This window comes from Pimephales promelas, chromosome 4 (assembly GCF_988280905.1).
Source record: "Pimephales promelas chromosome 4, fPimPro1.hap1.1, whole genome shotgun sequence".
In the NCBI taxonomy this organism is placed as follows: domain Eukaryota; kingdom Metazoa; phylum Chordata; class Actinopteri; order Cypriniformes; family Leuciscidae; genus Pimephales; species Pimephales promelas.
The window spans coordinates 38,234,857-38,248,511 of NC_142772.1; the positions used below are offsets into that span (position 1 = coordinate 38,234,857).

The 13,655-nt window shown below is 37.1% G+C and overlaps 1 protein-coding gene across 1 annotated transcript in view; it reads right to left on the reverse strand.

The window, feature by feature from the left end:
• Positions 1 to 566: 566 nt before the first annotated feature.
• arhgap20b (Rho GTPase activating protein 20b) overlaps positions 567 to 13,655 on the reverse strand; it is a 28,942-nt gene continuing 15,853 nt past the window's right edge. The window contains exons 13-15 of the mRNA XM_039659767.2: positions 13,195 to 13,384; positions 8,438 to 8,552; positions 567 to 6,687 (exon numbers count right to left, since the gene is read on the reverse strand). Coding sequence (XP_039515701.2) covers positions 4,832 to 6,687; positions 8,438 to 8,552; positions 13,195 to 13,384 — 2,161 coding nt within the window. The 3' untranslated portion in view covers positions 567 to 4,831. The remainder of the gene's footprint in view (positions 6,688 to 8,437; positions 8,553 to 13,194; positions 13,385 to 13,655) is intronic.

The window sequence follows — 13,655 nt, forward strand, 5'->3', positions numbered from 1 at the left end:
TTTTTTTTTTTTTTTCAGGAGCAGCTTCTTAGCAAAACCAGCTTTGTTCTGATCCTCGTTTATAAAGCTGTCTTGTGAGAAAAGATTAGCATGAACATGAAAGCAAAACACGAAAGCATTGACGTTGCTTGAGGGGAATATTCCCTTTGAAAACAAAACTCAGCCACTGCGTCTTCAGCGTTTCGGATTTGGGAACATCAAAATGAATGCTGTGTTCATTATTACACCCAAGAACAGAACACCACAATCGCTTAAACGCCATTCTGCTCCAGTGTATCAACTTGAGGCAGGGGAAAACGTACAGTATAAGGAGATTAAAACAAAAACACTGGATATATTTTTATCATTATATGATGGTTGTGTACAGGCACTGCCAACACACATTTCAGTACAATCAACTTAAGAAAAAGTGCATACTATTATATGACCCCTTAAATAGAAAAAAAAGGAAATAAAAAATCATTATACATCAAATGGTTGTTAAGATGTAAAATAATAAAAGTAAAATAAAAGTAAAAACCCATTTGGTTCTTGTTTGAATAAAGAAAAAACTAAACAAAATGAGCTCTAGATCTTAAAACCAGCTATAACGTGGATTTTAGAATTTATTTAAACACGTGTACATCTTATATCCTACCTGTGAAAGCAGTTACAACAGCAGCAGCACATGCGCACATTGTGTTTTTAAATAAACAATCTGTGATAATTGTGTTTACCTTACAAAACAAATGAAAGAATGATAACTTGTTTAAACACATGAAAACCACCCAGATTAAGAACACATGATATACATTTTAACAGTCTTGAATTAGGTGAATCGACACTGCCTGCTGTTACCTTTGCAACTCCCCACTGCTTATTGTTTTGGATTATACAGTAGACTAATGAGGAATATCAGGAGAAAACCACATATGAATAACTTACACGTAATAAAAACGTTAACATACACCACAGCTTTTGAGCAATAGTAGGGAGCAGTGTTAAATGTGAGCAGTGTTCAAAATATCAGCTTTCTACTTATCATTTGTCACAGCTAATGATTCATTAACAGAACTTTGACATATATGCACGTGTCTGTTAACGCACACACATCTCAGGCTGCACACGCACACTTTCTAAGCAGATCAACAACAGCCAATCTTTAAGGAAGAATATTGGGTGCTTCTCAAACGAAAGGCTGCACCCTAGTGAGGCTGTGTCCTTAGTCCAGTCCTTCAGAGACTTGTACATGTAGGTTAAGAGTCTACAGCATTAAATGCAATAATGAGACAGTCTCAGTGCACCTATGGCATCGTCATAAATGTTGAAAAAATGCTATTAAAAATCATAATTAAAAGAAAAATACTTTATATTAAAAACCTTTATGTTAACTACTTTTCTATTAATGAAGTACAGGATAATGGCAAACATCTGTGGTTTCCCAGTATTTTACATCATGCACAGTTTTGCCTTATTTGATTAATTTAAAACAAAACAAAATCTTGTTGTAATCTTTTTTCTTTCTTGCATTACGTTTGGACAAGCTCAGTGCCAAGTCAATCTACTAATTATTTTTTTGTGAATTTAAATGTGCAATCGATTGTGTTGTGTGGTATTGGAGGATACAGGATACTCTTTATGTATCCATCAAAACAGGCAGAATGAAGAACGCAAATGAAGGCTGCCTTCAAATTGGGACGTCCTTTGAATTTGACCTGGTAGCCCAGATATGCAGCCTTATTGGACTCAGCCATCCGATTGAGAACAACTCATTATGTGGTTTTGTGTGACGAGAAACAGCTGCGGACAATTAGAGCTCATTAGCAACACCTAGAGATGACACATGACTCAGAGAGGGGGTGGATATGAGAATGGCAGCCAAATACAGTTGGCTAATTTGCTTCATCTGTGAGGAAGTGTAAGCTGCTTCCTGCTCAAATGTACATCCCACAGTTCCATAGAACCCTTCATCTCACCAGCTCTCTCAACTGCCAGAAGATTAGCATCCTACTCTCACCATACTGCGGTCACAATAGGTTTTGAAAATCTGATCCTACTTGAACTGAATGGGCAATAGGATATGAAATGCATGCTCTAATTCAAAATATTAAAATACAGTATCTTATTATTATTATTAATTGTCTTGTATTTAGAGGTCAATCTGTGACCTTTAGATCATTTTTCAGGGTGTAAAATGCCATTTCACTAGGCAAATTCATAGTTCAGTGCTCACCAAAGGTATGCAAGCAATGACATGCAATTCTATTCTCCTGTGTTCACATGAGTATGAATGGAAGTAAATGGAGCACCATGTCTAGTTTGATGGCACCTTTAAAAAACATCCCTATACCTCTTCCTCATCTTTACAGCTGGATCAGCCCATCCTGCCACAAATCACCATCAGCCAAAACACTCCTAATCACTGCTTGCCTCCATCATGTTACCTTTGAATGGACAGATCACAATCATTTATCATTACTCTGACAGAAAACTTCAGTTTTATTCTGACTTTTAACATCCGGAATAAAGAACCAGGAGAATCAGACGTAATGTGTCAAATTCTTTTGCCACGTGTACAATTCTAGTTGCTCTGTAAATTTAAATAGACTTGCTGAAATTACTCAAAATGCATGCAGACACAAATTCTGAACTGTCAGTATAGTTTTCCTTTGTGCTCAGGGGAAGACACTTGGAATTCTAAAATTCTCTAACAAAAGACAACTTTTTCCTGCCATTTAAAAAGTTGTAAACTTACAATTTCAAGAAAAACTCCCCACACTCGAATGATGTTTCAGCTGCTTTTGTCCATGCAATGAAAGTCATTGGGGTAAAAAACAAAATGAGCCGAAACATTTTTCAGGATATCTTCTTTTATATTGCGCAAAAGAAAGTAAAGTCATATGGGTTTGGAATGACATGAGGGTGAGTTAATGATTGCATTTGTGTGTGTGTGTGTGTGTGGTATGTGAACTGTCCCTTTAAATATTCCAGCATGAAAAGATGCCAGTTTATCAATAAACATTTGTTTCTTTCCTGCAATCAAAATGTTTAAAACACAGGTTGAGAAAATTAATTTTAACTTTTAGTATTACTTTTCCTCCAGCAAAGTGATGTTTTTGGTGGGAAACAACACCACAAATATCCTAATTTGAAACTTTAAAACATATCATCCACTTGGATAAAAATACAAAATCTGTACATTTTCAAAAGAAAGTTGAAAGTATCAAAAAGTTGTCAATATCCTAGTCAGATCTTTATTTCCATCATATTAGGCATGAAGTAAATATTTTCGTGCCAGTGTGTGAATAATTCACACTCACAGCTACGGACGATTGCGGTCTCTCTAATTAACGTTTGCGGCATGTCTTCGGATTGTGGAAGAGCAGTGCTACCCACTGAGCAACTGTGCACAAAAACAAACATGACTCTGAACCATATGATTATTTAAAACATCACACTGTCTTTCACTGGATCTACACGATTCACACTAACATCTACACACATCCCACTCCAAAGTTCCTCCTTATCGTTCATTTAATATATACAATACACAGCATCTTACGCTGACCAGCTTCCAAATACCTTTTTTTTTTGCTGTATTCACATACACCTGGTCTCTTCTCCTGCCACATACTTTGTTCCTATAGTGACGCACTTACTGTTTAACCTGTCAATTAACCAAAGCAAATGATCACCATCACATGGTTTTCTGTTTCCACATGAATATTACGGTTCATGCATTCAAAACCAAATTCTTTGTTTTTATAATCTTTTCTTCTGTCTTAATTATCTGTCTCAATCGTATGCTTTCTTTGTATGTGCCACATGGACACTGCGCTCCTTTTACCAGACCACTCCAGCCAAAATGTTGTTTTGACTAAACTTGTCCATTAGTGTTACTCTGTTATACGGCCATTTAAAAATAATAAAACAAAATTGTGAATTAATAAAAAATGCTTTTCCCACTATGGCTGCCTCCCACTATGCTCTGGGCTCTCGTCGGCCGTCTAATGGATGCTTCCACTGTCTACTCCACCCTGGTCCATCTATCTGACATCTCTGCCTGTTTCCAGGCCTTCACCATCTCATCATCCACCTCCAGAGCCCCACCCCCCGCAGTCGAACTGTTATGTCACAAAATGTATATTTTAGTTAAGACAAAGGTCAGGTATGCAGTTTTCGCAATTGATATTATAATTTCTGACCAGAATTTAGAAAGCATATAAATAAGCCTAACATGTAATACTGAAAAATAATAATGTCAAATTCAGTTCATGTTTAAAAATCATTTAATTAATATCTTAAAGGGACAGTTCACCCAAAAATTCTGCCATCGTTTCCTCATCCTTATGCTGTGCCAAACTTGAATAATTTTCGAACGCAAAAGATATTGAGAAATGATTATTTTGATTTTGACTAAATATAACATTTTCGTCTTATGTTGGATAAAATATTAGACTTGTTAAAAATGGAAATCATATTTTTGGTTTTGGTTTAAACTTTGGTCTATTTTGTTTTGAGTTTTGTGATGTTAATGGTTTTTATTGTTCATTTGAAATAAAAAAAAAAAATAAAAAACAAAGCAATGTGAGTTTTCCATTCACACAACTGCATGACTCCCATATATCTGTGTATGGTCTCTGCAGAAGCCTTTGAAATGGCACACCCCGCAGTGCAATCCCTGTTTTCATTGTATGCCTTTAGCCTCTACTCCAAACAAATAAATACACACAAAACACGTACCCCTGCTGCAACGCATAAAACCTGCCTCGTTCTTATGAAAAAACACTGAGAACAAATGCTGCATATGCACTCCATCTCGACGTAATATCACACAACCAGAAGGGTTCAATTATGGTAATGGCTTGTTCTGTGCCATCCCTCTGCTGCCAGGGAGCTTGATACAGATTGTGTGGCGAAAGGTTCCTGAGGATTTTCTAGAAGGTTTCGGATAGGCCACACTCTGATTAGCATTGCTGTGAATAAGCTTTATACTTTGGTTAAAATTATGACCACTCCTAATGCTAACAGCGGGGCTAGCAGGTTCAGTAACACAGCCAGGGCTGTGCAGATCATCAACAGTGCTCATGCTAGGACTAATACATTTGATGTTCTGCATGGTATTTTCTGCTTGGTAGCTGCTTACTCCGTTGCTAATATCAGTTGCGACAATCCTAACATTAGCTTCATCACACAAACCTGCATCTGTCAGACCAATATCATCAGGGGGAGTACAATGTGTACTCACCTGAACTGACATTTGCTGCGGCGGTGTAGAAAGTAACACGAGCGGAACATTATGACCATAAAACAGTGTCTGTGGGATATGTACCTGAACAGATTCTCGCACTTTTCCCTCCTTTTCCACACTGAAACCTGGCTCAACTTTTTGCTCTGTTTCCATTGGCATGTTTGTGGTTTGATCTGTGACTTTAGAATGTTTTAGCATCACTCTTCCAGCAAAGGGAAAGACTGTAATTTTCATTCTGCTCACTTTCTGCCTACCCGAGGAATAGATGTTTGAGCAAGCATTTTTTTTACGCTCCTGCTGTTGCCGACTTACAGAGTTTTCTCCATTGGTTCTGGATTGCTTTTGTGCCGTTGTGGGTGTGTGTGTTAGTGTTTGAGTCACCTGGCATTCCTGTATATCATTGCCAACCTGATTAGTCAGTGGGGTGGACCATACACTACAGGGATTCAGTGAAATCGCTTGCGAGTCTATATCAAGATTGGGCTCGATCTGGTATGTGGAAGAGGGTTGTGATGGATTCACACTAATCTCCATGCTGCACATAGACACAGATTGTCTCGTTGCACCTTTAACCTCATGAACATCACCAAAGGACTCACAGCTCATGCCATTCTCACCCTCAGGTCTTTCTCCATCCTTCACTACTTTCTCTCCATAACAGTCATGAAAAGATGCTTCGAATTCCCTCTCTTTCTCATTTTCAGTCTCTTGATCTCTCTCTCTCCACATGTCCTCTTCCTCTTCGTAGGTAAAAGAACTTGTCCACCGCTTTCTGCACATTTCAGGTGTGAGAGGCTGCAGTCTCGCAGCAGCTCCGAAAAGAAAAGGCCGGGACTGTGTATCTTGAGTGCTGGGGATTGGATCGGCAGAGCTAAGGGACAACGTACTATCCAATGAGCTGAGAGAAGAAGTGGTCGTAGATGATAGACTCGACATGCTGGCTAATCTCTGCGCAGGATGACGGAAGCGAGTGGGGATTTGTGGTGACTTCCAAAAAGTGTAACGTCGTCGCCTGGTACCCATTCCAGAATTGTGTGGTTGTTGTTCGGGGCTCAGCCCCATGGGGCCTTGTGACTGCTCATTTCTGCTGTCTATTACAGAGGCATCATAGCTGGATTGGCGGATAACAGAGGTATGAGTCGGTGCCAGCGTTTGGGGTGTGGAAAAATACATGGAAGGCTCAGAGAGGCATCGATCGCGTGATTGGCTGAGATCCCCAACTCCCAGCATACTCACAGAAGCACTGGAACGAGATGAAATGGAATCCAGTGTTCCACAGCTGTAAGCGCCTTCTGTTGACGGCATATCAGTTTGAAAGGGCCGGGGGCTCCTCTTCTCTTTCAGGGAAAGAGCGGCCAAAGGGAGGTAAAGTGGATGAACTTCAGGCAATTGGGAAGAAACGGTGAAGTCTTGATCTGTGTCCTCTGAAGAGGAGTGCTGAAGATTAAATGAAGCATCTAGAGAAGAGAAAGAATTGTAAAATATTTTAACATTTATTGCAGCTTTGTCATTTTAACATACATATAAGAAGTAATAGATACGAGTAATTTATATAAGATAGGTAATATTAATTTACAGCTATTAATGATTTTTTTTAACAGAAAAAATTGTATATGAACTAAATAATAATTGAATATAATTAAAACACACACGTGCACACACACGGTGTTTGGAAATGAATACATTCAATGGAAAATGTTTCTTGTAAGAATTAAACATTTATAAAGCTCATAAAGTCATTTACTTTACAGTACATGCACAAAAAACTGGGATAGTCATGACAGTGGTAAAGAATACCATTTAAAGCAGTTTCCCAACCCTGTTCTCTACACATTTTCGCAGTGTTGTAGTCGAGACCACCTCACTCGAATCCGAGTCGACACCGAGACCAGAGAGAGTCGAGTCCGAGTCAAGACCGAGTCCATAGAGAGTCGAGTCCGAAACCAGAGACGGTCGAGTCCGAGTCGAGACCGAGACCAGTGAGGGTTGATTACCTAATTTACTTTTATTTACTTAGAGAAATCCTTTTTTTTTTTAATGAATTTACTTAGAGTTTAAAAAATATGATCAGTTTAGGGTAAAAAGGCCACATAGTAGGTGGTGTTAAAAGTAATTTTATTACAATTTGTCATGCGCAGACAGTTGCGCACTAGAAAATCACCAATCACTGGGCGTGTCAATCAATTTAAAGAAATATTTTATTAACATACATTAATAATCATGAAAAATATTTTTAATTGAACTCGAGTGGACTCGGGAATAATTCCGAGTCCTAAAAAAAAAATTTTTCGAGTACGATTTAATTCCGAGTCCAAATGGACACGAGTCCATGACAAGACCAAGACCATTAAAATATGGTCTCGAGATCGAGTCCGAGACGAGTCTCGAGTACTATAACACTGCATTTTCGAACTCTTCCTAATTAAACACATCTGATTCAACTCATCAGTTCGTTGGTAGAGAGGAACAGGGTTGTGAAACACTGCTTTTTGAAAGTTGTGTATGGAAAAGCTTCTGTGCTCCTATTGATCAACCTCATACATGTGACGGAACCGTTGTGGATGACCGTTAAAAAAATTAAACATGCTAGTCTTTTTGTCGTGAAGCATCACAGATGCAACGTAGGTTGTCGCCCACTATGACACACTATATGAGATAAAACGATCGAATCTTGCGTCCCGACGGCCGTTGTCGTTTACGAATCCCCACGACACCCTACGTCAAACGGATCGTGCCAAAATCGGGCTAAAATCGTTTACTGTAGAACGCAAAAGCCGAATCCCGGACATTTTGGGCGATCTCGAAACACATTTTCGTAGTGAGTACTAGTAGTGAGTACCAGTAGACGTGGCCTCCTAGGGCAGCGAAACAAGTGCATTCTGGGAGTTGTTGTCCTTCATCTACCTAAGCCAAAAATACATTTTCTTTCTTTTCTCAGTCTAGAAAGCTCCAAATTCAAAAATAATTTCACATTTCTACTACATAAATTACACATTTTAAATACACATGATTCATCTTTCCAGAGGTGGAGTGGCCCTTTAACTAAAATTCATTTACTACTACTAAGTCAAACTCTAAATAACTGCCAGCAGTTTAAATGTGTGTGGGAGTAAAACTGCATTGTCAAAACGGCAAATTGTGGTCTTTTAAGTACCTCAATAGGCTTCTCATATTAATGAGGTCCAAAGGGCATTACTAAGCAATTACCTGTGTAGTCATGTGTTTCCTGCTCAGAATTCATCTGCCTGGTGAACAGACTGTCCAGATCATCTCCAAATATGGCAGGCGAGTTTTCAATCAGGTACTGTATTAGCATGGCGACCTGAATGACAGATTAAAAAAAAACAAAAAACACAAAACATCATCAATATGGAAAACAGAGACAGCTGGCCTGCAAATATAAACGTTGACTATGGCAGCACATATATCAGAGACCGAAGCACTGTACAAACCAGCTCCAGAAGTTTGTGTTGTAAGTGCATCTGTGGTGGACACATTTGGTATGCTATGACTACCACCTTGTTTTTGTCCAAGTTCTAAAATGTTTAGACATTAGTGTAGAGTTTTCATAGCACAGATCGCACGTGACGCCAGTGTGTTTGTGTGTGTTTGGCATCAGCATAGAGATCCTCACTTCTCTCATAGAAAAAGCCAATGAATCTTTTACTCCAACTCCTTTCAAATAGAAACCAGGCAAAGAAATGGAAAATTAAAATGCATGCGGAGGAAATTGAATACCGTAACATTGCAAGATTTCCATTGCAAAAAAACAGTATTTAACAGCACCAGAGGGTTTAGTACTATCCACTGATTGACTCATGCTGTTCTCTTCCTAAAGCAATTGCTTGAGTTAAGAAATGCAAAAGCATCATTGAACATAGTCCTGGACATGGCAAACTGTTCTATCCACATTAACAATTAGGTATTGTCTCAAATAGCCTGTTTCCATTCAGCATTTCAGTTTGTGCATTAATTTGTATCCATAAGAGGAAGCAAGGTGAGAATGCATTGAATAAATGAGCTGTTGCCATTTGCACTATATCACAGACATCCAACTGCTCATTTTACCCTCAAATTGTTCCAATCCTGTGTACATTTCTTTCTTCTGCTAAACACAAAAGAAGATATTTTGAAGAATATGGGTTGACTTTCATAGTGTGATGAAAAAAAAAAATCCATCAACTGATATTCTTCTTTTGTGTTCAGCAGAAGAAAGAAATTCAGACTGGTTTGGAACAACTTGAGGGTGAGTAAGTGATGAGAGAATTTTCATTTTTGGGTGAAATATCCTTTTAATTTTACCATCTCTTCTCTAATGCCGTGGGTGAGAACCGGACAATAAGCAAAACACTTTAGCAAAACACAAAACACAAAATCGAGGACAAAATTGAATCCAACATTTTTCAAGAATCATTTTCACTCGGATATGTGAAAATGGGGGAGAAAAGGAGATTGCAGTTTCCGTTTCATGTCGACTGTAAACATTTCATTTACATTTTCTCTGTATTACCAACCGTTCCGGTCATAATTTAAATAGGTTCAGATGAATTTAAGATTACAGCTGTGGTTATTCTGTATACCGTGATTCATCCCTGTGCCCAAGACTTCAAAAATCATTAAGTGAATTGAATCACTTCTCAGAGTGAATCACAGAGGATTACAGAGAGTCTTATAGTGAATTATATCACAGATGTGATCTCATCTCTACTGGATCAGATTAATCTAAAATCTCTTGAATAATGTTAATGAAATTTGTGTACACTAAAGAAAATATTTAAGCTTGTTTTTAAGATTGTATAGAAAAATTCTATCAAATTGAACTGGACATATTATTCACGTGAATTAAGAATGTTAGTTAAATTCCATCAAATTGAATTGAACATTCCTTATTTATTTTTCATATTATGAATTAAATATTTCGAATTTTAAATAAGTAATAAAATGGTCCATTACCTTGTTTCATTAAGATTTATACAAAATGTTTTAAGCTGTGGTTTATTTTACTCACTAAAAATTTAAAATTATTAATTCATATTATGAAAAATATAGAAGGGATTCAATTCAATTTGATGGAATTTTACTATACAATATAAATTCGTAAATCTAAAAAAAAAAACAGAATAAAAATGGCATATAATCTACTCCAACCCCCTGATGGGTAGTGAATGTGGTATGAATTATGCAGAAGGTATGGATTCAAAGCATATAACTCTGGCTCATACATGAAACTTTTTGGAGTCAGATCATTCATTGGTCTCATATTTTGTGCCTGGCATATCCCAGTATATGTTGCTATGGAGACCAGATTCTAATAATTGGCATCTTTAGGTAGCCAGGCAACACGTTGCATACTTCAAATGCCCAGCATGGTTCTCAAATGACACAAAATATATTATTCCTTCTATTAATCTTTCTCTTCCACTCTTTATCATGTGGCTATAATGTCAATCGTCTCAGGCTTAGCCATGAGAAAATTGGCTTTATGCACAGCTGCACTGAACTTAAGCCAGCTCCTTGTTTCCTGTCTGTCATTATTGGACAAATTGATTAATCCAGGTGTGCCTGACCTCAGTAGTCACGGCAACAATAATCAGACACACCTGAATTCATCAAGTTCGGCCAATAATGGCAGACAGGAAACAAGGAGCTGGCTTAAGTTCAGGAAGTAGTGCAGCTGTGCATAAGGTCATTTGAGCTCTGTTTCCTCTCAAAATCTCCCCTCTATTCTCAATCTCTGAGTAAATCACACAGACACCACCACCTCAAGTCTTTTCGTTGGATTCTAATACGTTAGGCTCTGATTGCGGGCCGCTGTACAATTCTCCATTCTCCATTCCTGTCACACTCACAGCTGACTTTTCTCTTTCAATAAATATCTCAGATCTAAGACTATTACTTTAGTCAAGCTTTTAATAAATAATAAATAAATAAAATAACCATCAACCTAACCAACCCCTCCCCACAGCTCAAACTATAGTGGTGCTATAATTGTCATCGTCGGTCTTTATAGCTGCTAAATTAATACACAGCCAACTGGATGTATTTTTTATGGTAACAAAGAAGAAGTTGTCTTTAATAAATTCCATTGTTCATTTTTTAAAAATATACATTTTTAAGAAACATTATTCTTTTCTTTTTTAAATTTCAAAAATATTTTAAAAACAAAATAATGAAAATTATATATGTATAGCTTATATGTAGCTGTAATGTATAGCGCCTTGGTGGCTATAAATTCATATGCACACTTTTCCTGGAAAAAAATAAGACATACTGTACAGACATTTTACGCATTCGAACTGATGTATGATTATAAGATTCTCACAATTTCAATAAGCACTACACACACAGCACACTGTTAGTCTGAAGTTAATGACTCAACAACAGCTGTCATATGAAGCAATAGAATATTACTCGGGAGAATCTGGATATGTTTTTCAATTATACATGCTCCTGAATTTTATTGGCCCTGAATATGAAAATCTGTATAACAAGGAATCCCCTTTGACATGCAGAATCTCTGTTTCAGCACTCCTGGATTTGAAACCCAGATCATAGAAAGACAAACAGTGTGGATTCATTCCAGTTTTTACAGTTTTACAAGTCTTATTTTGCACATTGAAACAAACCTAAGATTTATAAATCTCTTGTTGTGTTGCAACACATATTGTACCACCAGTATTCGTGCCAACAATATAGTGACGTTGGTCCCTGGCGATTCAAGCTCTCAGTGATTTCCCTGCTTGCATTTGTGTCAACATCCTGTCGATAAGAGCGATCCCTTGGTAACATCAGGAAATCTGATTTTGTCAGCAGCCATCAGATGCATCATTATCATGCAGCTTTAGGCTAATAATAGTCAGATCATTATTAGCCCGGGTTGTTGCACCCTTACCAAAAGGTGCTTGTGATTATTTAAAATTCAATCAATTGTGCTCATGTAATGGCTCATAGATTTTTCTCCAGCATGACAACCTGTGGTGATAGTGGTTTTAAAACGCATTCCCAAGAGCAATAAGGGGGAACTGTTTAAGCGGCATGACAGCAGTGCTTAGCAAGTTGGCATACAAATTAGGATCTACTGCCATGGGGGACAAAATCCAATTCTTTGTTCAAATCTGACCTAGATTTGAACCAATACATTTCCGATTCTGGACTGGAACTGCTTCTATTCCTGAACTAGAGAAAGTGTGAGTGCACTTCATGAATGAATATATGCACAATAAAGCTTGTAACTCAGTGACTGAGTGATTAAATTGTCTGTGGGTAGTTATAAGCATAACATGATATACTTCTAAAGCCGTTTCAGAGAACAGTTTTCTAATAATCAAATTAGCCAAGTGGGCACTATAAAGAATGCCTCTCTTGTATGTTCATTACCTGCTAAATGTCACAGGTATTTTTGTTTTGTTTCAGGGTTGATTCTTTTGTATAGCTTCTTAGTTTTTGTTTCTAATTCTTGTCATGTCTTTGTTCACTGTTTGATGAGATATATCCAAATACTATTTCCTTTACATAAACTGTGGGCTTAAACATTCTAAGGGCACACTTTAAAATCTAATTTAATCCAGAAAGTTGAAAATAGTTTATTTGAGATAGATTATTTAGAAATAGATCATTGAAAACAGATAATTTAGTCATATGACTAAATTATCTGTTTTCAGTGATCTATTTCTAAATAATCTATCTCTAAATAAACTATTTTAAAATATGTTAAAAAAATAACTCTTATTTTGACCTAAAATGAATAAGAAATATTTCTGATTCTGCACTATTCTGATTCGGTCACTAATCAAACAGGCACATTTGTTTAACCCAAGCTGCTCTTTGGATCATTCTCAAATGCCAGAGAATACGATCATCAAAAAAATCAGATTTATGATAATATAATAGATATCAGTTGATAATATAACAGATATCAGTCATTTGATTCATAATATATAAATTATAGATTTTTACTGGCTTACCTGCAACACACTCTGTCCCTCTTTCTCAGGGCTGATTTGGGACGACCTCCAGAGCATATTGGGTGCAATGCAAAGGGCCAAGTTTGTTGCTGTCATCTGATTCACCTCTGAGTGAGTGTGTATCCTGTGTAGCACTCCAAATAAGTGGCATAGCAAGGTGACATTCTTCTCCGGCAACTGTGCAAGCAAACTAGACACAAAGACAATACAGCTTGAAAAATGACAGACAAATGCAACCAGGTAACAGAAACATAAAAAGAAATACTCAAATAATCTTTCCAATAAATGACTATGTGCAGAAATTTTTCAGCACTCCCATACATGTGGAAATATATTCATGCACAAACACACACACAAAGATAAGCAGGTGAGCATAAACTAGTGATTATGAATCAATACATGAGAAATTTCCAACCAATAAGCAATTGGATTGGAATTTGAATTTTTCAAATGGTACATCA